Genomic DNA, 26,663 nt, shown 5'->3' with positions numbered 1-26,663 from the left:
TAATTACACTAATTATTATGACAATAGTCGCATAGCAGCTGCGCTCATCTTGCATTCAATGCGATTGGCTATTGGGCACAGAACTTTTGCCACACTCCAAACTCCCAGCCGAACTGAACTGAAACTCTATAAAACAGGCAACTTTTATGCGAAAACTTTTAATGAGGATTTCAACAAAAAATGTGTAAAATGAGTTTCGACTCGCTGCTGTGCGCAGAGATGATGCCCGTTCATGAATAGTTGGCTAATGATTATTTAAGGCAAGTGCAGGGCCTAAAATAGAAAGTAAAAAAGCGAATTTCGAGAACTAAGCTGAACATGTTAAATGGATTTTCGGGGCACTGTCAGAGCACTGTGCACTGTGCTGCAGTGTAAACACAATTCAATTAACTTGGCGATTGTTGTCGAGCGGTTGGCCATTGTTGTCGCCGTCGAGCCGGCAAGGACGCTGAAAATAACAGAGAGCTGAGAGCTGCAAACTGAAAACTGAAAACGACAAGCCGATGATGAGGATGACGTTGACTAGGACGTTGACGTTGCTGACGCTGATGGCACATAGCCAATGTCATGCAAGCCCCAAAAAAGGGTGGCCAGCGAGGCACAGCCAAGCCCGCAGCGAGTGCATGCAACAAGCTGGCAAATATTTGAGGCAGCCGCCGGCAACTCATTTGCATTATTAAAATTTTCATTTTGCGCTGCATTGAACCAAAAATAGAGCCGCGCCTAATTGACTTGGGCCCGAACAAAGGGGATACAGATTAAATGTCCAAATGTGGGGCATATTACTGCAAACTCAACTCAAAGTAATTAAGGATATTACAAATTCATATGGCAATGCCAAATTGCGGATTACCTTAACTCTGTTTCAGTCCGGAGCTCACCTGCAGCTGAAAGCGTAGCCAGAGAGTCAGGTTTAATGATGCCTGAAAAATCATCAAAGCGCGGAATTGTATTGGCCAATGCTAAGTAAAAGGTCGGCATTTGAATACCAAGAGTTAATGGACTATAGAATGCGAAAAGGGCTGCCAAGTGAAACGGGGCGGGCTTTGAGCTTTAGAAGTGATGCGGCGTTCGTTCATTCATCATATACGTGAACTTTCAAGCAGAGCAGCAGCTGAAGTGTAAATGTCATTGCCAGGCGATAGGAGGGATGTGGATGGAGTGATGCTGCTTGTTGTTGCTGTTGTCGTTGCTGTTGCTGTTGCTGGTAAGGAATGCGTGAAGCATCCTCAGTCTACCGACTGCTGGTGGCTGCGGTTGGCGACGCACGACTGCCGATGACACTTTAGCTGGAACAGCAGCTCCCACAGCTCAGAAGGGGTAACCCAACACAAGGACAGCCGTGTGGCAGGATGCCGGATGTGAAGTGTGACTCTGATTTCTGGCCAGGTTGCTGACGTGGCAGCCACAGCAAACGTGACTGCTGCCAAGAATAATGACTTAATTTTCAACCACATACAACACTTTTGCCACTGTCATTCCTGACAGCTGCCCTTTGTCTGCCACAAGACAACATTCTTGAGACTTTCAACGAAATCAATCAAATCCACCCGCTCTGCTATGGCCAAAATATATAGTATACCTAATATTTGTATACTTCTAAAATGTCAATATTCAAAATATGTTTTATTAAATTGGAGCCATTTATTACTAAAAATATATTTGATATACGTGATATTTCATATCTCGCTTCTTCTTAATTTTTGTTTAATTTGAAGATTTAATATACACATTTATGGGCGATATTTTCGGCTTTGGTTTATTTGCGGGCTATAAATAGCAGCAGAGCAAAATTCTTATTTGTATTCTGCTTAAAAATTTCATACATACTTCTGTGCAGACATTTGTTATTGCTGCTGCTCGAGTTGGCTGCGGGTGGCAGACGTTTCCCCAATTCTGTTAAAATGTTTCAATTTTCTGGCACATCTCACTGGTGCGATTGTGTGCGTGTGCCCATGGTGCGTATGATTGATATCAATTTTGCTTTGATGAATGCCCAGTGGAATAGAGTTTTTGAGCTTTGTTATTTATAGGCATCTTTGTCGACGCTGCTGAGCCAATTTAGTTGCTAGTTGTGGCTTGTTAAACGCTTTAAAATGCCAGCTCCATGCCATATTGCACACACAAAGTAAACTCTGCAGGCCAGAGCGAGCAAAGGTCTGGCCAAAAACTTTTGTGTACATAAAATACCATAACATATATACCTAAATATGTGTTTATATGTGTGCCTATGTGTTTGCATATGTGAGAGCGTATGCAGATGTATTCAAATCAGACTGCCTTTTTATGGCACACACACACACACACACAACATTTGCATATCAAAATGCTTTTGACCAACCAAACAAGCAAAGTTAAGTCAGGCAGTCGAATAATGTATGCTCTATATGACTGGAAAGGTACGCAACTAAGTATTACTACTAAATATTCCTACTACTATTTGTTCCTCAATATGAAAATCACATATAGTGTAGAGAGTTTGCTAAATCTCTCTCTCTCCCTCTCTCTCTCTCCCCCTCTCTCTCTCTCTCTCTCTCTCTCTCTAATCTTAATCAAGCTTCAACTTCGTTACCTCTTTTACAACATATCTACACAACACTTTCTCCTTGAGAATATCTCAGCTCAAAAGCATAAATTACAAAAAAAAAAAAAAAACAAGTAAGAAGGCTCTAGTCGAGACTTCTCGACTAGGAGATACCCTGAACCCTCTAAGCTGATTCTCTAATCATTCTGCACTTCTTTTATGCACACATACATACACATGCATCCACACGCACGCATAAGCCTGCGCTCTGCTAACTGTGCAGTAAGTAGCGACTGCGCTTGGGCTGCGTTGCAGTGTGAGCAATACTTTGAGAATTTATTTGTTGAATAATTTCTTTTGTAGACGTACAATCTTAATGAAACTTTCAGAGTGTAATCATATGATGAATATAGGTGTACATTCCAAAGCACAAGTCTCTAGTACTTGAAATGCGTTTTTTACAAATTGGGGGAGAAGGGGGCGTGGTATCCAAAATCTGTAAATTACAAAATCTTTGTATCGATTAACTTTATATACAACGCAAATTTGAAGACTCCAGGTTTAAAAGTGTTCAAATTAGGCTGAAAAAACAAAATCAATTTTTCGATTATTCTCGATAAAAAAGTTATCGGATGAATTATCGAAAAAATAAAGCAAACTCGTACTGCGTATGGTACACACGAGTATGCATGCCAAATTTCAGCTCTCTAGCTCTTATAACTTCTGAGATCGACGCACTCATACGGACGGACGGACGGACGGACGGACGGACGGACGGACGGACGGACGGACGGACAGACGGACAGGGCTATATCAACTCAGCTCGTCGCGCTGATCAAGAATATATATACTTTGTGGGGTCTGCCACGCCTCCTTCTGCCCGTTACATACTTTTTCACAAAACCATTATACCCTGATTTCCCATTTTCAATGGGTTCAGGGTATAAAAACACACACACACACACACACATTGACACGCTTTGGTCAAAAGGAGCAGAGGCAACGCCAGCAACAACTGAAAATTGATTATTCTATTTATTTTATTTTATTTCTCTTCTTCTAGTGCTCATCAATTTTATCAACATGTGTGCGTGTGTAAGTGCGTATAGTAAAAAAAAAAAAAAAAAAAAAAAAAAAAAAAAAAAAAAAAAAAAAATACTACGCAATACTTTGTACTCCCGAGTTATATTGACTAGGTGATAGAACACATAAATAATGCATAGTCCTGCTAAATTCCTTTGCAGCAGCACAACTTAATCGGCCCCACACTCTATGCAAATGCCTTGTGATTTATCTGTAGTGCATGGCGCAGCTAAGTGCATTTCGGAATAAATAAATATCAGCGTTAACTGTACATTTATTTGCCGTTTGACCAAAGGTATTTGTGCCTAATCCTGGCTCATTCGTTGTTAGCCTACTTAGTCTATGCGGATATTTATTAAATATATAATTACATACATTAATTCCATTAACTGAATGTATGAGAAATGTTTAAGTTGAACTGGAATGCCCTTTCATAGGTGCGCTATATATACAAATAATTTAAATACAATATTATAATATAAATATGTTATTATTATATAAAGTTTACTTAATGGATAGTGCAAGCACTATATTATTAAATTTCACTTATTTTTTTTAAGTTAAACTTAAATTATAATTTAATTTGATTATATATTTCATGAAATAAAAATATTTAATTAAACATACAAATATTTGACTAAATATAATTTGTGTTATTTTTTGGCTGCCTGAGTAATTTAAATTTTAACAGTTAAAGCTCTCCCATCCATTTATATGAGCCCAAAAATTTAACTTTTTGTTAACAATATAACAAAATTTATAAAAATCAGAGTATTATGCATTCCATCTGCAGAGCCCATCAGTCATTCCATTTGCCTGCCCAAGTATTCCAAAATATATACCCCATTCGTAAATATCAATCATGATTTCCAGTTGAGTCAAATGCCAACACAGTAGTCCATATTTGTGTTTTAGAAATTCAAAATTCGTAACTCTTTTTGGATGTGCATTTGGATGGGCACAAATGTTCGAGATATATGTAGTCCCACCCCACGGCAGGATTAACTCAGGTGAATTCGATATGCAGAAAATGTGTTTATTCTATAGAAATTTAAAATTCGATGCACTGGGCCTAAAGCTAAGTCTTAGTTGCTAAAATACGATAGGATAGATGGGATTAGATGGTCTTGCGTGGACGTCGCTGCAGTCGAGTGCGCAGCATTTTGTTTTCGTCGGCGCACTTGGTCGTGATGGCTGTGCGCACCTCTTTGGGCGTCATCTGCATGCTGTTGGTCATCAGGTAGACCAGGTCGGCCACCTTGAGTGGGTCCAGCTGCTGCTTGCTGGGCCGAGCGCAGTCCTTGAATGCCGGCGAGGGCTTCCCAGAGAGCGTGTGGAAGGCCAAGGTGTCCCGATCGAAGATCTCGCAGAGCAACTTTCGTGTTATGGCCGGGCCAGACATGGCCCAGTTTATGCTCTTCAGGGTAGCACGCGATATCTGCGTGCCATTCGGTCCAATGGTGACCATGGGCGACTTGCCATCACGATCGAACTCAAAGTGCGGAAGAACTAATTTGCCATTCGGCGTGGATGTGACGAGCTTCTTCAGCCGCTTGCGTTTGTTGCTGTTGCCAGCACCGTGCGGCACATATTCCTCATCGTCATCGTCCAGCTCAATGACATTGTCATTCTCCTTCTCATCGTCGTCGTCCTCGTTGGTCTTGGGCGTGGAGGTGTTGTGCTCGTCAGTGCCCTCGCGGAACAGGTCAAAGTGTGCCGCTCGATGCTCATGCTCCTGGTCCATGGTCTGCAGCTTCTCGATCTCGATCATGAGCAGGTCGAGCGCCTTGCGCTTGCTGCGCTCCCAACGCTGCAGCATCTTGAGCCGCGCTTGGTTCACTGCCTGAATGGAGTTCTCCATGAGCTCGCGACGATCGAGCTTGGCCAGCGCCGTCTCCGCATCCATAGCCGAGTCCTCGTTAAAATCGTCCTGCTCTTCCAAATTCTCCTCGTCCACCTTGCACTGTGTTTTCAGCAGCTTCTCAGCAGCCAGCGTCAGTGTCGCTAATGTGCTCAGCATTTTCTTAGGCTTCGGGTAGACAACGCCGTCGGCTTCGGCTTGCTCGATGCAGCGCATCGTCTTCTCGGCGAAGCCGGCAGCGCTGCTCTGCTTCTGGCGCATCTTCTCATCCCCGCTCTCCTCCTCGCCGGAGGTGTCGTCTGTGCGCAGTCGTGTGATGATTTGCTCCACCTGCTTCTGTGCCGGCGACAGCTCCACAGTTCTGTGGTCGTACGGCAAAATGCTGAGCGCAAATTCCAAGCGTTGGCGGCGATTGATCTAGGGGAAGAGAACAATTGGGCTTCAATTAATCTAGTAATAGAGCAAGAGTAGTGTGTGCACTCACCATGTTCACGTCTGTTGTCCAATTGAAGACTGAATGCCCTGCTTAATAAGCGTCGCTCTTTTATACCCTAGCCAATACGAGCGAGACCAGGTAAATTCTACATACCAGATTTATTGCTCTTCGCTTTGCAGATGTCATACGCACATATAGAAAATATTTGAGAGCTCTGTACCGGCTGCACTGGATGCACAGGCAACGCGGATCAGTGCCGACAGCGATCCACAAGAAGTCTCGCCTACCTGCAGGCGGATCGCTGCACAGATGTCCCGGCAACGATGATGTGCCAGGGCAGCACTCGAATGCCACTCAACATCTACCTGATTGCGGAAGACGGCCCACTTGCATCATTTTCGACGAAGTGGAGCCAATCGCAGCGCAGCACAATAGCTGTGCCCCGAAGGGCAGGGCAGCTGTTCAGCACAAGGAAACTCAGACCGAATCGATCCATAATCTCGGACAATTGTCGGACAATTCGAAAAAGCGTAGAGTCACAATCGTCGAAACTAAGCAGCCGGAGTCACGAGAGGTACTAGTCAACGAGCAGGATCCGAACTCGAGCAAGTTAATCCGATCCGATATATTGCCGCACGAACGCAACGAAATCAAGAAACCTCTCTCTGAATATTATTATACCTCGGCGAGCATCTACCGACCAGGTGAGGCAACCGAGACCACATCAACCAACAGGCAGCCAAGTGCTCGGTCTGGCTATAAAGTGAGGAATTTCATTCGAACCCGAGACGATTCACCTGAAAGTAAATCTGAGCCGGTTAACGACAAGCAATTAGCGGTCAAAGCTGCTCGATTGGAGGATCGGAGCTTATTCAATTTGAATAAGCAAAATATAGCAGAAGATGAAAGAACCTATTGGAATCCAGAGAAACATTTCAAGCATCCAACAATAGTTGTGACATCTGAGAAAAATGGAAAGGAACAAGATGAAAGGGATCACAGGCCCGCAAAGATTGTCGTTAGCAACACGGACCACGGCGAGGTGGAGAAATACTACAGCTGCGAGTCCATACAGAAAATGGATAACCAACTAGGCAGAATCAAACATCAAGTTGACAGACTTGAGCTCGGAGTGAATGAGCTGCATTCAAATATCGCATTGCTGAAATCGAAGGAGTTGGGGCCAACCGAAGAAAAGAACTCAAAAGACTTGATTGTACTATTTAACGACGGTTGTAGGAGTGCATGCGGCCAGAGCGAAACTGATTGGAAGGTCTACAGGATACCCAAGACCGGACTCGCTGCGAAACATTCAATTCCTGAGAGCCATCACAAGACAATTGACTCTATTGTGAATAGCTTGGGCGAGCCAGTCAAGACCTCAACTCACTGTCCGGACAATTCAAGAGCTGAAAAATCAAATTACCATACTGCTGACAGATCGCTAGATCCTAGGATATTCACAGAATGTAAGCAGCACCATGATGGATGTTCCTTCCTTATAAAGCCCTGCAAAGCTCCACAAAAGACATACAGACGCTGTGACTGTAAATGTACCGAGCCTCCAATACAGCTGCGTCGTCAGTCCTCAAATATTTGTAAAAATTGTTCGAACAGAGAGCAGCTGGTGGTCCATGATCTAGCGGGTGAGCTGAGGAAGTTGATGGGGAGTCGAAGCCCCAAGGATATTCAGTTCGCTATACTCCTCCGTGCTGACAATGTCTATCACATCAGCGTGCAGCTGAAGGCGTCGCACCAAGTTCTCGGCTGTTTGCTGGCCACCAACGCGGCCGTTCATGAGGCCGTCAACCTGGGCTTCTTCGATGACATTCGCACCTATTGTGCAGTCGATGTGCGTAACACTATCCCACCAATTGGCCGTCCACTGGGCATACCATTTGAGCTTATGCCGCGCAGCAGCACAAGGGATACAGCTGGATCTGAGGGTGAAGAAGCTAGCGAATCTATCTTCAACCTGGACTCACGCACACAAGATTTCATCACGAAAGTGCTGGGAGTGCCAGCCGATAGAGTAGCTATCAATTTGAGCAGCAACAAAGAAGCCCTTTCACGATTGCTGATTCATAAGAATGTTGGCTAAGCAAGCTAAATTACTTTGGGCAATTTCACAGAATAAAAGTTTTAAATTTGTATACGAAAATATGCATTGCTGATTTGAATTTCTAAATATGGTCTTATTGATTAGGCAAGCGATACGTGCAATAGATAAGAGAACATATTTAAATCAACTGGCTTACCTTTCATCAATTGGCTAGCTAGAATTGGTTGCTTTTTGAGAGGCTTTTAAATAAAAACACTTGCAAATAATTAATTAATGAACAATATTAAAAATAAATAAATAAAAAAAAATAATGATTAAAAAAAATGGAATGCAGCATAAGAAGTGTGAGCTTTTATTCTTATTTGCATACAAAAATTAAACCAAATAAGAATGTACCTCATAATAATTTGTAGTAAATTTTAGAGGGAAATCTATATATTTTATATTATTTTAATTTCAAGATTCAAAAATGGGAAGCAATCGGCTTTTTTTTGTTTTTTTATAAGCCAATGCTTGAGGGGATACAAATAATACATATGTATATATTTTAATAATTTTATATAAATTAAAAAAATTTAAGCATATTTTCTTTATTTCTTATGTCCTTTTCAAACACGTTCAATTAATTTATATATAATATGTTTTCATGAAGAAAAGTTCTACGGCCGGTATAATTATCAACTTTATGAACTACCATAATTTTTTGAAAATAAAGTATTCCATTACTATAAGAAATAATAAATACAAATATATGCTTTTTGATTAGTTTCACAGGAGAATTTATTTTATATTTCAAGCCCTCGATGGTAGTATTTCGATTTCACCAGTATTTGGTATTATTCTATATTTTATATCTATTTTCAAGGCTTGATTTTTGATTTCATATTTACTTAAACATTTTTGTACTCTGAAAAAAAATGTGAACTTTATTTGCTGTAACATTTCTAATGGAAAATTTTAAGGCAATAACAATAAGTACTTCTGTCTCTGTCTCTAGCGGCCTGAGCTAAATGCATAGCAGACCTTTTTAGCGCAGGTACAGAACGAATAGGTTAACAAAGTCTGAAGCCTGCAAAGTGGGTGACAAAATCCTTTATGGCCGATAACCCAAGCAGCTGCGCGACAAATCAGCAAATGGGTTAATCCGCGCAACTTGCAGGTCATAATGCGTTGATATCTTGACTACCTGCCAAAAAGGGGCAACAGGAGCTGCCCCTTAAAAGGCAGCGCTGGCGAGGAGCGATCATCAGTTTGCCAAGAGCAAAGCAACAGAACGTTTCGATTCAAGCAACTTACAAAATAATTCATAACTCTACAATCATGAGCAACATCAGCAACGACAGCGGCTTGGATGACTCGGCCATTTGTGGCGGGGCTAGCAATGCAGGTGCTGCGGCAGCAACGCGTCTCTCCTGGTTTCTGGCCGAGGTGGACGAGGGCGCCATGGACAACGGTGAGCCGAATGGCAAGAAGCGCTACTGCGTGCTGCACAGCATGGAGCTGCTGGAGACAGACGTCTCCGATAAATATATGACGCGGTTCGTGGAGTTTCGGGTGAATGGCGTCAAGCTGGAGGCGAAACTCATTTTGGCCGCCGATGAGCGGAAACTGGTCGACGCCGCCCTCTTGGCCATGAGCAAGGAGCAGCAGGACGAGGAGGACGATGCACGCCAACTGCTGGTGCAATACAACGAGGAGGATGCAGCGGGCGAGCGACTGGTGCACAAGCTGTTATCGCCGAGCCGCGTTGCCTGGCTGAGCACCAAGCCCGAGCTGGGCGGCACGCCGCTGGTCAAACTGGGTCCGGGCTGCATTGGCCATGTGCTGTACGCCTACGAGAAGCGCAACTATATGGAGAAGGTGTTGCTGCACCTGAAGGCGCGCTGCTTCGATCACGCCTTCGATGAGCAACTGGACGCCGCCCAGGAGTCGATGGACGAGAACACTTGGCTCCTCGTGCAGTACAGCCCCGAGCCCGAAATGGTTGTCTACCAGGTAATCCCCTATAGCCGCACAGTGTGGCGCCAGGAGAATCACTTCAAGGACGTCATCGCCTACATCCAGTTGCCTAGCAGCGAGGTGGTGCTGCAAGCTGTCGTCATCAGCTACAGCCAGAATGAGAAGCAGATGAAGAACAAGTTCGAGCAGCTACGCCGCTTCGCCCTGGAGCTAGAGTTCCCGCTGCCCGACGAGCTTGACCGCCAGCTGCAACACGGCAGCGGCACGGCTGCTCTCTTTGCCCGGGCCAGCAACACGCTGTTCCAGCGTGCCGAGCAGCGAGACGCCAGCGGGGAGCACAAACAGCTGCGACGAAGCCTCGAACAGATGAGCGAAAAGGCGCAGAACGAGGCCGAGCTGATCATCGAAGCCTTCGACATGGTCGACAACATCAACCGCAACCTGAAGTGTCGCATGGGTCAGGCAAAGATTGAGGTTGCTTCCACCTCTGGCGACGAGATGCATTAAATGCAGACTGAGCTGCTTACGTTGTGAACACAGTTCCACAATATTTTATGTTTTATATAGTTATATAGTTTTTCTAGATTTTCCTTTTTACAAGTTATAAGATTTACACATCTAAAAATTAAAAAAAAAAAATTAAAAATAGTTTAACTAATTAATAAAATTAAAAAAAAAAAAAAAAAAAAAAAAAATCATCAATTTATTAAACTTTAGCTTGGTATTTATATAAACAATGAAGAACTAATCAAGATCATGCAACTATAAAAAAAAAAAAAAAAAACAAAAAAAAAAAACAAAAAAAAACACTATAATATTGCTATTCTGTTTAAACAGAATATAAATATTAATTTTATTATACTTTATATCAGAAATATTTCTAAATTTTTCTCTTTGCTGCAAGATTTAGGTGCTAAATATTCGGTCAGAAACGTAATCCCTTGAAATTCTCTCTTTTTTTAGGCCAATAAATAAATTTTTATAATTTTAGCATATGGAACTTTATTTGTTTAATTGCAATTATTTTTGTTAATAGCATTTATGCTTGGTAATTCTATATGTTGTACCTCCAATATTTCAACAATTCACTGCAACATGATCTGGGTTGCTTCAATAATTCTACGCACAAAATTGCCTCTTAAAGCTCGCTCTTAAAAACTAAAGTAAAATGAAAGCGTATCCTATTATTCGGCTGTTATAAATGAGGGGTTTCTTCTCCTAAGGCAGCAGTCATTCGTAGCGGCGTCATTAAAATATCGTAAGACCCGCAAGCAGAGAAATGCGAGAGAAATGCAACAGCCGCTGCCAGCGAATCGTTGAGTCGTAAGTTCAAATTAATTGCATGCATTTCGGCTGGCTTAAAGCGCCAAGACCAGACATTTTGCATTTTAAATGGCAACTGGCTTTGGCCGTGGAATTGGCGAGCTGCGCACTCGACATAAACTCCTGATAAAAATGTAATTTTGGAGCACTGTGCTTTCTCTCGTACACAAGCAATTGTAAATATGCAGGCGAGGCTCTCTCCCTCTCTTTCTTTCTCTATATATAAACACTGCTTAGCTCTTCAGCCCCTCAAAAAATGCGACCCTTGGATATGCGCAGTGGGTTTTGCGGCAACATCCTAATGAGCATTAAAGCCTGTGGCTTCAGTTTGTCTCTTTCCCATCATTCACTCTCTCTCTCTCTCTCTCTCTCTTTCTCTCTCTCGCTCCCTCTGGTAATATGCTCGGCTGTTGCATTTGCATAAATTGAAATTGTAAAATGACCGAAAATGTCGTTGCGGGTGGTTAAAATAAAACACAATTTAAAAACAAGTAAGAAAGCTCTAGTCGAGACTGCTCGACTACGAGATCCCCTGAACCCTTGGAGTGTTAGCTATTTCAATAATTTTTCGCGTCTTTCACAAACACGTACGCACACACAGGCATACATACACACACACGCATACAGACACAAACGCATACACACACTCACATACACACACACATACACAAACACATACACACACATACACAAACACATACACACACAAGCACCCACGCATAAACACGCATGGGCTGCAGTGTGCGCTTACTATGAGAACTTATTGATTAATAACTTTTTTTATGGACGTACGATCTTCATGAAACTTTCAGATTATGATTATAACATGGATATGCATGTAATTGCCAAAGCACAAGTCTCTAGTATTTGAAATACGCTTTTTACAAAAGTGAGGGTGAGGGGGTGAATTTAAGGGTGGGGGGTAAATTTTAACAAAAACCGAAATTGTATAAATTGCATATAAGCATACATTAAAAATTTGGAGACTCTAGCAATAAAGGTGTAGAAGATATAATTTTATAACTGGTTTTCGATAAGGTTTTTTATCGATAAAAAAAGATTGGGATGAGTTATCGATTTTTAATGATAAACTCGATATCCGCGCTGTAATTACGAACATTTTACAAAAAATTTGAAGTCTCTAGCTCTTATATCTTCGGAAATCGACGCGTTCAAACATACGGACAGACGGACAGACGGACAGACGGACAGACGGACGGACGGACAGACGGACAGACGGACAGACAGACAGACGGACAGGGCCAAATCAACTCAGCTCGTCACCCTGATCAAGAATATATATACTTTGTGGGGTCTGCCACGCCTCCTTCTCCCTGTTACATACATTTCAACAAAACCATTATACCCTGATTTCCCATTTTCAATGGGTTCAGGGTATAATAAGCATACGAGCGTGGAGTTTCTGATTTCAGATACTCTGGAATTAATCGAGAATCGAATCCATTAAGCTGTATAAATTAATTAAATCTATATAATAATATTTATATATTAATATTATGTGATTTATTGCTCTTAGTCTAACTTATCTAACGTATTATCATTAAATCATGGTAATAGAAAATAATTTGGTTTGGAAATGCCAATAAAACATTTAAGTCAATCAGTTTGTTTGGGCGATCTTATAATTAATGAGATTATACATATATTAATAATTATTTGAGTAATTATTATTATATATATATATATTTTTTTTTTTTTTTGCATTATTGACTTCCAGACTTTCAATAGAAAATATATATAAAAGTTTAACTTAATTTAAAATAATATATATCTAATTCAATACGCAAATTCAACTGGTGCAAAATTCCCAAAAATCTTCCTCTTAATATGCAGCATACCCCAAATTTCGCTGTTGCTCACAGGGTATTTATGAGTGGCAGACAACATTGGCATATTACGCTTTTAATTTAATTGGTTTGCATTTGAAATGAAATGAAATTTGGTTGAAGCTAAGCGTTAATTTGACTTTTTGTGAAATGTTTTTGTTTTCGTTTTTTATGAACTTTATTCAACTTCTGTACAGGCAGCCATATACACACACACACACACATACACAAGCACACACACTCATATATAGATAGATAATCTGCTGACACTCAATTTGGTGTTCAACAAATTCCCAATGTTTGCTTTTGATTTTTTGATTAGTTTTTTATTGATTTACCGTGTCGCCGCACAACGTTTGAATTCAATTTCGATATGAACGGCACTCTAAGCACTTCGACATTAATCTGCCAAGAGTTTGTTTTCGTTTTCTTTTTTGTTTTCCTCTCTGTTGCGCTTTGTTGCTTGCGAAACTCTCATCTCTGTTTGTCTATCTCTTTCTGGGCCATTTAATGCGGCGTATACGCAATATCTGAGCAGACACAGCCCTGCCTCGGCGGCCCAGACGTAGGCATAGAGAAGCTGCGCTGAAGCTGCAGGAACGGAAGCACTAAACCAAACATCAAAATAAACAGCACACTTAATCGTATATAAATGTTTATATTTACCCTGTAGGCAGGGCAGTGGCATAGTTTTATATCTCAATCGAAACGTTTGCGCGAACCAAATAAAAATAATCAGCTAGTCAATAGTATTCAGGCAGATAGACAGCAGCGTACGATTCGATTCGAAGCGATGCTTGGTCGGAATACGGAAGAAATGCTTAAATCTCATGTGTGCACTAACAACACACACACACACGCACACGCACGCACATAAATATTGATGAAGTTGTTGTTGGGGTTTTATGGCAGCGATATGATATGGTGATTAAGTGGCTAGTTTCATAAAAGTCAGCGGGGCGTGCGTGTGTGTTTGAGAAGTATCAATGGAATTCCGCTTGGCCAGGTTAAAAAGAATGTAGCGAAATGTGTGGGAAAATGCCACCCGCAGCTCATTAAGGGATCTAAATGAATCTTATGTAGAAGTTGCACTCAATATCGACATAAAGAACTGAAAATATAAAGGCAGCTCATGATTAATTGCAGACAATTTGAATTCATATGGAGAACGTGAAATTCAGTTGAATGATGAAGCTTGAGCTTAAACTTAACCTAACTTCATTAATTATTAAGAAATAAATCAATAGCTCTTTATAAGGCCACAAAAGAACTTTAACTTTTTGCATTGCAAAAGTTTTTGTCTTTCTTTTTTCTATTTTGTTTTGTGGCTTTTCCTTTTATTGCGGCTGCTGCTGCTGTTGTATATATTTTCTGCCTTCACACACTATCTACTTTCAGGATTCTGAGCATTGAGGCGACAATTTGACATGGTAAAGGCAAAAGTTGCATTCGACAGATAACGGCGGGTGCCAGAGGGCCAGGGCGGTCTGGGGGCTAGTGAGAGAGGGAGCTCAATTTAGTTTAATAAACCCACACAGAGCACATATTCAAAGTCTTCAGGCTGAAGCTCAGCCCCGACCGCCTGCAGTGCACAGCAGGAGGCAGCCAGACAGACGGGCGACAGTCAACAGATGAAGTGGGCTGAGCTGATGGGCGCTGGAGAGAGAACAGCTGGAGCTGTGCGTGTGGCTGGCCCTGGCTGTGGTCTAATTTGGAAATTGTTTGTCTAAGCTCTAAGCACAATAAATCCAGCTTTGGGTTATAACTTTTATGGGTATGCAAAGGGAAGCAGAATAACTAGAAAAATTGTCAGCACAACGCAAACTGTGGCCACTGTGATAAAGCCAGACAGGGGCACTGTTGCCAGTAGCTGCAGCAATTACCAGATGCAACATTTTGTTGCATGAGCTAAGTTGCAATTTTAAGTGCCTTGGGCGATGGCTGGCAGGGAACCCACAGGAATATCAAAGTGCTTACGAACTTGTGGTTAGTTTTGGGCAGCCGCAAACGCAGCCAAAGTGAGTGTGTGTCTGTGCGTATTCGTGTGTGTGTATGTGTGTGTATACGTGTGTGTGTGTGTGTTAAGGCAACAACATCGTCATCATCATCAAGAGCTCGTGCAAACACTTGACTTTCTTGTGTTTGACGCTCTCTTATTTGCCATTGCCATTTGTTGAAGCAAATTTTCTTGATTGCCTTGGCATTGGCATTGGCATTTGCTTGTTTTCTGTTTATGCGCTGTCATCTTTCTGCTCTATGTTTTCTTATTGTATACATATTTTTTTTGTAATGTTTTTATTTATTTTGTCGTTGGCCTCCCCTCCTGGGCTCCCAGGCTCCTAGGCTCCACACTGATTTTGACATTTCACGCGCATTTATTTCTTTGCATGTTATTTTTTATTTCCACCAAAAAAGGTCAACATTCACTTCCACTACGGGCTATTGCTCTGCTGCTTTGCATATATATCTATATATTTATACATATATATATATGCCATAGGCATTTCTTGAATTGCCTGCTTAATATCTGCGTCTAGGACACGCGCTGCCCAGTTGCTCCCCAGTGGCACATTTTTCCTTAAGTAAATTGATTCGCAGCGCAGCAGATTGCGCCCCCAAGTACCGAAATTCACTCAAAATAATTATGAATGAATTACCAGCTCAGCTGTTGCTGCTGCTGTTGCTGCTAAAGTTCTGCTAACCGACTGTTAACTCGGCCACTCGGCTAACATCACTCGGCGCAGCCTCTGGCAGCTGAGCTGGCATGCGTCAGTGTGTGTGTGTGTGTGTGTGTGTGTGTACGACTGCTGTTTGTCTCAGTCGAAACGCGGACGTTGAGTCGAGAGCACACGCGACGCGCATGTTTCAGCGACAACGAGTCGAATGCACGAGGCACTCTAGGCGTATACGTGATTGTTTCTAACATTCGGTGCAAAGCAAATCAAATGGTTAGTTGCCGCATTGAGCCACAAACGATCTAATCAGCTTTATTATGACAGCCAATTTACCTATTTGCTTACAACAAACAAATGCAAATAAATAAACGAAAAACGAAAATAGAAATGAATTTACTGCTCGATGCAAAGAAAACCTCAGATTTCGGTGAATCAAATAAATAAAACAATAAAAATCCGCACAAAGCAAATTTGACAGCTTTGAAGTATATTTTTACCATATCAAAGTTTGTTTATAAATCAAAAATATAGCCGAATAAATGGAATTTATTTCAAGACATAAACTTTACATGTGTGAAACAAGCGCAAAAAGACGTTTTTAAACTAGCGTAAAATTTTTGAAAAAAAAAAAAAAAAACAAAAACAAAAATAAATAAATACAACAACAAACTTTATGATAATAAATAAACATATACATTTATGTATGAGCAAGTAATAAAATTTGTATTTAATCGAATTAAATAAAATACAAACAATAAATAAATAGACTAGCATTGAAAATATTACAAAATTAAAAAATCCGTAAATAAAACAAATACAGGCTATACACAATACAAAAGTAAATAAGTATAAATGTTATTTTTTTATATTTGAAGCGACTTTAATATATTGTTTAAAAAATGTAAGCGAGTGATATATTAAATGACATGACACAAACTCCGCTTGGCAATGTCACAATTTGAGGTGATTGCATTAGATCAACGTCTTGTTGGGGCATCAGCCGTCGCCCTCGGCGGCGCTGCCCTCTCAGCCAGTGTGGGGGCACGTGAAATCCATATTGATGGGCACTCGCGTTCCTCAGCTTCCATTTGGCGGCGCTGTCAGCGTCGCTTCCTGTGCGCGGGGCTCTTTGTTTGATTTGCATATTGCTGCTACCTGTCTGAGCCTGAGTTGCGACACACTCACAAGTGAGCACAATGGAGGGGCACAACAGAATGTGTATAAACAGGCAACAAAACGTGATAAAATAAGCGGAAAAATAGCTGACAAGAACCTCCAGTAAAACACGAAAAAAAAAAAAAAAAAGAAAAAAGCAGAAAAAAATGAAAAATATAAAAAAGCATTTGCCATGCAGAACAAAGGAAATTATCTGACCAGCGGCCCGGGGCGCAGCTCTGGCTGCACCACCGCCTCCTTCCACACCAAACTTACCTTTGTCTAAGCCGCCTGCCCCACAGGCGCCAGTGACAAGTGACAGTTCTGTTTGCTTTGTGGTGGGCGGTGGGTGGTGGGCGATGGGCGATGGGCTGTCGGTTTGGTTTTGTTGAGCCTGGCGGTCACTCAGCTAGGGCGCTATGGGCGTGACGTGCTGGTTGCCTAATTTGGTCAGTGCTTTTATTGTTTGCTCATCGTACCAGGCGTTATTATTTCGCCGCTCTGTTTACACGCACTTTTAACGTGTGTTTATTCGGGCGTAACATAAACTAATTGAGGCATTCACTTCATTTTCATTCAGCTGCTAGACGCGCGCCGTATGCGCAATCCGTATACCGCCGTCGCCGTCGTCGTCGCCATCGCCGTGGGCCAGTCACGTTTCCACACTCTGGCCAGGTCATAAAGAAGTGCCTTGAAATACCCACACAAACACACATACAGCTGCAGTCAAATAAAAAGCGAAACATATTAAGAATTTATCAAGCTATGAAAGTGTGTGCGGACGTGTGGAATACCCTTTAAATAAAGGCATAAATTAGCAACTTCTGAAATGATTAAAAGAGTCCAAGATTGTGGAGGCATTTCGTTAGCTCAGTTAAGTAACTTTTTTAAGCGCGTTTTTTATGGCAGCTAAACAAAATGCTTCAGCTGCACTGCCCAGCAATAAATCATGTATAAATAAATATATTCTGAAAGGGGCTCGAAGCTGTTGCTACCCACTGTCTGTGCCTATAACGCCCAATCGCGGAGGCAATCAGATCCTGTTGTGACATATGGTTGAACAGACCTAAATTGTATCGCGTTTCAACTGCAAAGCATTTAAATTGGTTTTTTATGTTCAACGAAATGTATATTTCGGAAATAATTGCTATTTATATTTGTCATTAAAGAGAAGTTTGTTTTTGATTGGTAATGGAAGCTCAATGAAAACAATATACAAGCGTTAGCTTGAGTTTTCAGTTGGTTAATTAATAAAAGACAGAAATTTACGATGAATAACAGATTTCGAATTTTAGCGAAAAAGTAATGAGAGTCTTAGGAGTACTCTTACTTTAAAAGAGAAATCATATTGAAAAGTCAGACAACAGGAATTGCTTATCAAATACCCAAGAATCAATGACTCGAAATATTTTTCAATTTAAGAATAGATGCATTTTTATAAAATCATAAAACAGGAAAACAATTATAAGACAGGAAATGTTGAAGCATCTGCTTCGATAGCTTGGCTTATAACATTCATCAATTATTATATTAATGACTATTCCAAAGGCAAGACAAATTTATATAATGAATTACGTGATTAGGAAACCCCAAGTTGTATTGTCAAGTTCGCCTCATAGTTGAAAGCCATTTAGTAGCATAATGACCTGCCTTAATTAACGAACTATTCCACTTCAATTGCTTTATATTTGTATGTTACATGTCTTGCAGCAAAATCAGAATTCTCCCCCGTGACAAGGATATACAAAATAGAGCTCCTCCCTCTACATTTCCCTTGTCGTTTGCCACTTGTCGTAGTCGTCGTCGTCGTCGTCGTCGTCGTCGTGGTTGTTGTCATCGTCCTTCCACGATTCTCAATGGCGGCCATCAAGTCTGTTAGCTACTAGCTGGCAGTCATCATCCTTGTTGAGTGAGTGGCTTTCGGCTGGCGGGGGCTGTGGCTTGTTTACCTGTTCGTGTGTTTTAATGAAATGTAAATGCAAACACGCCGATGACACAAAGTTGCGGCCAGGGCTCACATCAACCATATCTTGCCACTTGACGGAAGTAATGCGATTATTTCTCTGTGTGTCCTCTCTGCGAATTGTCACTCTCCAATTGCAAAATTGCGAAATTGCAAACTGAAATTGAATTTAATAATTTGCCAAATAGCGCAGAGCTGCTCATCGGCTAAAAGCTATAAGCTTATAAAATTCGGCTTATGGCCCATTAAATTTGTATTTATCTTCATTCGATTGTGCTCATTGGGCGCTGAGCTCGCTCCTGATGACGCCACTGCATGAGACTGAATATTGCTCATCCGGATGCCATAAATAAATTGCCAGAGTTTTACTTTATGGCAGGTGCTGCGCCCATGATTTGCCCCAAGGAGGCCATAAAAACAGATTTGTGCATAATTTCAAAAACGTTTGACGATTTTCAAGCGACTCACTTGAGCTTATGGCAATGCATTAAATTCCTAATGCAGAGCCGACTTTCAGCTGCTGCTCAAAGGTGTCGTGGAAGCCTACGTCGAGGGCTAAGTTAAGCTCGTCAAGTTAATGGCTCGTTTTATGCTCGAGTGGCATGAGTAAACATATTTGGTAAACGTCATAAAATACTCCTTTTTAGAGTTTACTCTGTGAATTAGCTAACTCTTTTCCTTTTGATATGAGCATATTTATTATGTTTAGTCAAGTTTTCGGAATAAAACTTTTCTAATATTTTGCACATATCTCTATAGTAAGCAAAACTTTTCATAGCAGTGAAATATCAAAACTGTCACAAGGTGAAATTTCTAAGGGGGTGGGTGACATGAAGCTTAGCTTTGCTATATTAAATTCTATATTCAAAGAATTTTGTCTTGTGATCTATACTAAGTATTTTTCGAGCATTCCAAAAATTCTTTCAATTTCTAAGACATTACTTTAAGACCAACTTAGCAACTAATTAAATAGAAATTTTCCCAGTTCTTCGACTACAAAATTACGTATACGTAATGGGACTTAAGTCTGTCTTTGGAAACTCAAACCCCATCTGTGTTTCTGTGTGTGTTTTTGGCCCCCTAAATTCTTGCCGCACATTTTGCATTTCATGAGTTTGTAACTAGCCAAGGACGCAAAACCCTTTGGCCATATATATCGCATAAGTTTCCCTTGACATGCTCTAATTCTAAGTAAATCCAAAAACTGAACAAGTTGCAAATTTGTTTGTGAATGACCGAAAATAAAGAAGAAGTTTCCTTTCAGCCGACGCTCGGCCCGCTTTGTATTCGGGTCAAAGGCAGAGAGCGCAACACTTGACTTTAATTAAATATAAGTTTATATCTCAAGCTGTTAAGCCACTCAAGCTGCTTTTAATGACTGTTTGGGCGGGCAACCGGTTGCATCGTGGCCCCAATTTCAATTTACAAATTGGCAACAGTAAGTCAAGTCCAATGAAAGACGAACTTCCTCAATAGAATTGCCTCCATTGATTTATGCTGATTTCGTTGATTATATTTTGTGGCTTTCGCTCAATTTTGTCGCCTGTCGCAATTTCATTAATTTATTGCAGCCAAGGGCAACTGATTTCACTTTAATTCAATTTATTTGTCGATACATCGAACAACAACAACAAAAACAACGACGACAATCGTAGCCATCAAAATAATCACAGTGAGTGAGCGAAGTAATCGACAATTGAATACCCTACAGCTAGGCCTAATCAGTCATTGGCTGTGGATGCCTTTGCTTGTGTACAAAGAAATTTATCTATAATTAGTTCGAAATCCAATTTGTTGATAGTTGACGATGATTAACTGCTGAATACCCTGTAAAGCATTTGAGTTATAAAAGTGTATCAGCAGCTAATAGATACTTGTATACTTGGAAATATATTTGCATTCTCTTATATTCACTCTCTATTCTACTTCCTCTACAACCTTACGACTTGCCAACCTAGCTACAGGGTATTGTCAAAACGATAACATTTTGTTTCTATTTCACGTTCATGATTCCGATGCGATAGGCGTTTGCCTTAGTACCGCCGAGGGCCGTGTTCGGCCTAAAGTCACTTAAATGCTTATCTGTAGAGTTCCATCGGGTGAAGCAGGCCAAATCAAAAGCTGAGTGTGCCTTCCTTTTCCGTCCAACTATGGCTATTGTGTGTGTGTGTGTGTGTGTATGTGTGTGTGCGGGTGTGTATCGCACCACTCATTTCAAATATATGCACGACAAATTCATTATAATTTTGCCTTCCTACACTTTGTGGCTTTGATCCGTGCGTGTCAAGACATACGCCCTACGAATTTCCTCTTCAGCTTATGTTGTCGTTGCTGTTGCTGTAGCTGTACTTGTATTACCAATGGCAACTGAGGCACGCACAAGCACACACACGCACACAGAGAGAAAATGAAATACACAGGTTCTTAATGAAATCAGTTTAAATGCGCCCGAATGTGTCGTTTTTGGATTATGATTACGAGCGCTTTCCATCGCCGCTGGCGCTGGCACCACAGAAACCCAACACTAGATGTTTGTATGTGTGTGTGTGTGTGAGCGTAAATAAGATGCCCAAGGTAGTGAAAAAATATGCCTTTTTCGAACACAATATACCCCTTGGTCATGGTCAGAATTTTTTGTGTTACCTTTCAAGAAAAACCATACATTTTTTACTGTTTAAAGCAAAAGTCCTTTAACAAAAAAAAAAAAAAAAAAAAAAAAAACTCCACTGCCTGGTCATGTGTGTAAATGGTTGCGTGTACGAGTTGATGTTCTTACTGTCTGTGTGTGTGTTTGTGACCGAGTGAATAAGTGAGTGAGTGGGTAAGTGGTGCAACCATTATACATATGCCTCGGCATTTTTATGACACTTTAAGCCAACGTTGAGAAATGCCCAACAATCACAAGCCCAAACACAAGCATACACACACACACACATGGGATCACACTCACGGTACAAAATATGTGAGGGAAAAAATTCAAGTGTGCCTTGAGTGGCCCAGAAGTGAAGGCGCTGCACAGCAGGTGGCTCTGAGAAGACCACAAAAAGTTTCTATCAGAACCCAAAATATGTTTGATGAATAAAATAATATTTTGTTTTAAAAAGAGTCCAACGAGAGGCTATACGAATACGGTAATCATTATTTCTGAAATTATTTAGTTGATATTTTAAATTCCGCTCATTAAATAGTATAATAATAATGAAAATCAAACAATAAATATCTTCAATTTGAATTGAATGTGAATATAACTAATTTATAAAAAAATTTTGCATTTTTAAAATAATGTAAATTAAATAAAGTTTTTGCCTAAGCTATATTTAAAAAAAAAAAAATTTTAATCAAATTAAAAAAAATTTTTTTTTTTAATTTATCTAAAAAAAAAATGTATTTATCTAATTTAAATTTGAATTAATATTATTATTATTATCATTATTATTTATTTTTGTATTTTAATTATTACTTTTATAATTTTTTAAATTTATTTTTAATTCAATATTATTAATTAACTTTAATTGACAAGAATTTTTTTAATATATTACTAAATTTTATTAACTTAAATATCATTACAAATTAACTAAATATAAATGTATTTTTACTATTATTTATTTCATTTATATTTTTCTAAAAAATGTATTGAATTAATTTTGAAAACATTAATTTATTTGAAGTTTTATTAAATCATTTAAATCCATTTTAAATTTATTTATTTAATTTAAATATATATATATATTTTTTTTGTTTTATATATTTTTTATTTAAGTCAAAAAATTGAAATTTCTTTTATTAAAGGCCTTTGCATTTTCTGTCTAATTATATTGTAGCCCTATTGATGCTCCAACATATTAAACTTTGCTCAAACTGATTATGTAATTTTAATACATTTATATATATATATATTATTACCACACTCAACTTCTCCCCTCTCCTCTCTCCACGTCGATAATTGACTCTCAAATCCGTTTAGTGTAATGTTTAAATATAATTCAAATGCCGTTAGCAGTTGCAGCTCTTAAGCGCTGTCATAAATAACAAGTTTAAGACTCCTGCTCAGCACCTGGCTGCCGTCTTTAGCGCCAGTTTGTTTTGCTGTTTAGGGTCGCGCTCAGTTCCGTTTCCGTTGCGGCTATTGTTGCACTGGGAGCGCACACGAAGCACGTCATGAGTTGCAGGGCGTCTGATTTATGAGTCGCTTTTTATTTCACAAGCGCTGCCGCCGTCAAAATAAATATCATAAAGCAACAAATTGCGAGCCGCCTCACCTCAAGTTGTGGCGCAGTTGCCACAAGGCCGCAACATCCAACACGTGCCCAGCTGCGCCAGCCAGCCAGCCAGGCAGGCAAGCTACTGCCTGAGTCCCCGCCATCTTGGTCCAATTGGCCTCCGGCTTTTGTGTGCATAAATTTTGAAATTGTTTGCCCCCCTTTTGTTTTGTTCTTGTTGTCTTTGGCCATTGTTGCACACTTTTTGGCCACAATGTCCTCGGCTTAATAAAGTCGCCTACTTAACGCAAACGACAATGAAACGACATTCCATGTGTGTGTGTGTGTGTGTGACTGTGTCTGGGCCATGTGTCATACATCCGTATCCGGTGTTGGCATTGGCATTAGACCAGCGCTCAGACCAACGTTTGCCGTTTCCGTTCCGGCATGCGACTCTCTCATCTACTCTCGCTTTTATTTTCTCATTCTCTCTGCACTTTTGTGCTCGCCTGCCCATTGTCGTCCTTTGTCCAGTTGCCTTCGTCTTTGATTCTCGTTTCATATTTTACTGCGTGTTGCCTTACAGCACAGAACAAAGAGAACAAAAAAATAACATAAAAAACGTTAATCGCTTTGCTCTTCCAAACGTCTCAAGTGTCAGTCGAGCAACTTTTCTTATCCAGCTTTAAGTCCGAGTTAGCAAAAGGTGTTTTTTTACATTCAATGGAAACCTTCTGAGCTATGAGTGGAGTGGATAAGGGAAAAACATAATTGCTTTGCTGATTAGTGCATGCAACTTGATGATTATTGAATTAAGCATCAAGCACTAAGCACTATTGAAAGAGCAAAGTGCATATTCGCTCTTGACTCTAGAATACTTGATGTAGTAAGCGATCAAGACAATTGAAATAAAACGCATGAACTATAATATGCGATAAGAAATTAGACAAAGAGAGTGCCAAAAGCCTTTGCTGTTTATAATCTGCTTCACTAATCTTCCTTCACCTCGACGCAGCTAACAATTTCTCTTCTAATTAGCGCTTTCGAGTTTTTCCCCTCTTCTGTACACTCATAGGCAAACCTACATTTGTATGAAATATTCTATTCTTTTCCTTTGTTAAAGTTCTTTTTGTTCGAAAATTGCTTACAAAGCTGATGCAGGACAAGTTTATCCCACATTAATATCTTATTCTCGGCAATAAACCAATAATTATAGCTAGCTAAACTAAAGAAATTAAGCCTTTATATTCTTCATGAATATTTTCAGTCAGAGCTGCCAAAAATTGTGCTCAGCTGCCAGCTGCACGAGACATTTCAGAAACACCCACCTATCATATCTTCAAGTACTCCACATTTATATAATTACAACTCACTTCTCTCCCATTAATTTCCTCCTTAAATTGACAATTCCAGGAGCATGTCTTGTCAACTACATCTGTAAAAAGTTTTTCTTCCCTGCTTACTTTTATAAACTGCTAATTTGTTATTGTTGGCTGACACATAAAAAGTAAAAGCGCAAGTTAGCAAATGCTAATCACAAATTTGGCCAAATTATTCACATAACACTGCGATTGAGTGCGTGCTAACGAGTGTGTGAGTGTTTGTGTGCACATTCACATTGAGAGCATGAATAGTTAATATAAATTATGGCAAATGTGCCACAACGACTCTTCCGCCTGTCCTTGAGCTTAGCTGCTGCCAATGTAGCTTATCTGATGTTTGTTTGGCTGGTATTTGAGTCCTTTAATGCAAACATATATTTATATATTTAAGGGTAGTCGTACTCGGAGTCGTGAGCGGTTGACTGTCTAAATTGTACTTAATTTGTAATGAAGCTAATGAGCTTCTCGCATGAGTGTTTCAAATTCTTCCGCTTCATGCGCTGGGCTGGGCTTTATTTAAGAATAATGCTTAGGACCTAGCAGCTATTTTCATTGCAGAGTTTCAGAGCCACATATGAAAATGTCTGCTTCTTGACTTTTCTCAGTTCTCGCTGACAGAGCTACGATGCTTTAAGCTTGACGAAATTGGTCGAGGGCGAGCTAACAAGTTGTTTAAAATATGCCACTTATGTTGTAAAAGCAAATGAAATTATATCAAATGAATAGCAGACGTCGCATAGAAACTGCAGGTGATTAAAGGGCGAGCGTTGGCTTCATGCTGTTCGCATTAATATTTCATAACTGTTAAGAGCGATGCATTTAAATTTTTAATTATATTGCAGAGCGACTGGCAGAGAGATAGAGTGAGGGGGCATGAGATGCTTTAATGGCCATCGCAGCACTTTACAGGCGCCGCTTAATCCTTTCGCGGCATATTTTCCAACGCGACGGGACTTAATGAGGCACATTTTCATTTCCATTTCCATTCTCATTTCCATGCCGAGCACGCAGTAAACGTGAATGCTACTGTCTGGAAATGAGATTCTAAACCAACTTTCTTATCAGCCGTAGTTTGTCAGTTAATCAGCTCGTGGATGATATCTTCAGGGAACATCAACTAAAACATCGCCAGTTGCTGAAAAGTTTTGATGAAAAGGCTCATTTGAATACTAAAATCGGCTTTAAATAAAACAAAAATAATTCTATAAAATATGTTATAAAAGCGAACAGCAAAGCTGGAGATAGCCAAGTTAAGACCGTCTGCCGTAAATGCGAAAGCTTTTAGCGTAATTTACAGCAGTTTATCAAAAATCCTCTTAAACTCTCGCCGCACGTTTAAGCCTTAAACGGAACTCGATGTTGGCTGCTCAATGGAAATCTGTTTAATCAGTTATTATAGCTGTGATTTAATACTTTATATTAAGAGAAATATTTCATTAATTTATAAGATATTAAATTGAATTTTAACTGAAAACTAATTTAAAATTTAACTCCCGGCAATTTAATTAAATAACTTTAGTCTTGAATTTTCATTAGCCTAATTAGTCTAGTTAATTAAAAGCCAAATTTTTTCCAAGTTGTGTGCAGTGATTCTTGTTCCCATTGCTGCAACCATCAAAGTTGCAAAACAGCATCCACTGCAAATGTTTACTATTATTTCAATCTCCCTATCTGAGACTCGAGAAATGCAAACAATTTTCCTGAGGCATTTCCATGAATTATTTGTTCACTTTTGCCGTTTCCGCGCACCTTATTGCACTCACCTGTCTAGCCACCGCTATGGCTTCAGCTGCTTCAACTGCTTCAGCATTTGTAAGCAACTGACTGTTATTTCTTTTTACTTGAAGTGTATGCTGGAGGGCGAAGGGTATTTTTAAAGTGGCACAAAATATGGAACACAGTTACAGAAGTCAACTTGTATCTGTAATAATTGAAAGCATGTAAAGGCCTGTATTTTTATTATTAAGTTAAAAAACTAAAAAATATTCTAGCCAAAATGCTTTGCTTTATGATTTTTTTAGATTTTCAATTGTTTTTAATATCAAAAAAAAAATATATATAATAATAATTATAATAATAATAATAATGAAATTACATTTCTTTAGTTCATTTATTTATTTTTATAAAAATTAATTCGATTTACAAAAATTTTTAAATTTACTGCATCAATGCTTTCATTAATAATTCTAAAAAA

At 39.8% G+C, this 26,663-nt stretch overlaps 4 protein-coding genes across 4 annotated transcripts in view; 3 read left to right on the top strand and 1 right to left on the bottom strand.

Annotated features, from left to right (window-relative positions):
* The first annotated feature begins 4,456 nt into the window (after positions 1 to 4,456).
* On the top strand, positions 4,457 to 8,065 carry LOC149269615 (uncharacterized). The gene is made up of 2 exons (XM_089464268.1): positions 4,457 to 4,617; positions 6,084 to 8,065. Exons 1-2 carry the CDS (start codon positions 4,572 to 4,574, stop codon positions 8,003 to 8,005), a joined length of 1,968 nt encoding a protein of 655 aa, XP_089320394.1. The 5' UTR covers positions 4,457 to 4,571; the 3' UTR covers positions 8,006 to 8,065.
* On the bottom strand, positions 4,623 to 6,095 carry Elba1 (Early boundary activity 1). Its single transcript, XM_089464269.1, has 2 exons — positions 5,953 to 6,095; positions 4,623 to 5,885 (listed from the first exon to the last, which is right to left on the bottom strand). Exons 1-2 carry the CDS (start codon positions 5,953 to 5,955, stop codon positions 4,725 to 4,727), a joined length of 1,164 nt encoding a protein of 387 aa, XP_089320395.1. The 5' UTR covers positions 5,956 to 6,095; the 3' UTR covers positions 4,623 to 4,724.
* A 1,129-nt stretch (positions 8,066 to 9,194) lies between the features above and the next one.
* Elba3 (Early boundary activity 3) lies at positions 9,195 to 10,734 on the top strand. Its single transcript, XM_018001646.2, has one exon. The coding sequence runs from the start codon at positions 9,287 to 9,289 to the stop codon at positions 10,430 to 10,432; it is 1,146 nt and encodes a 381-aa protein (XP_017857135.1). The 5' UTR covers positions 9,195 to 9,286; the 3' UTR covers positions 10,433 to 10,734.
* Positions 10,735 to 15,885: 5,151 nt separating this feature from the next.
* The window catches only part of dcma (syntaxin-like domain-containing protein decima), a 34,151-nt gene continuing 23,373 nt past the window's right edge, over positions 15,886 to 26,663 (top strand). The window contains exon 1 of the mRNA XM_089463782.1: positions 15,886 to 16,608. The gene's annotated coding sequence lies outside the window, so the exon portion shown is untranslated. The remainder of the gene's footprint in view (positions 16,609 to 26,663) is intronic.

The sequence above is a fragment of the Drosophila arizonae genome, chromosome 3 (assembly GCF_054131065.1).
Source record: "Drosophila arizonae isolate 15081-1271.41 chromosome 3, UAZ_ARI_1.0, whole genome shotgun sequence".
Taxonomy (NCBI): Eukaryota; Metazoa; Arthropoda; class Insecta; order Diptera; family Drosophilidae; genus Drosophila; species Drosophila arizonae.
Note: the sequence above shows the minus strand (reverse complement) of the source record. Positions and strands in the feature narration are given on the sequence as shown.

Coding starts and splice junctions, on each gene's coding strand:
- LOC149269615 (XM_089464268.1), top strand. CDS start 4,572: ATGTTCGAGATATATGTAGTCCCACCCCACGGCAGGATTAACTCAG. Junction 4,618..6,083: donor CCACGGCAGGATTAACTCAG/GTGAATTCGATA, acceptor TTCGCTTTGCAG/ATGTCATACGCACATATAGA.
- Elba3 (XM_018001646.2), top strand. CDS start 9,287: ATGAGCAACATCAGCAACGACAGCGGCTTGGATGACTCGGCCATTTGT.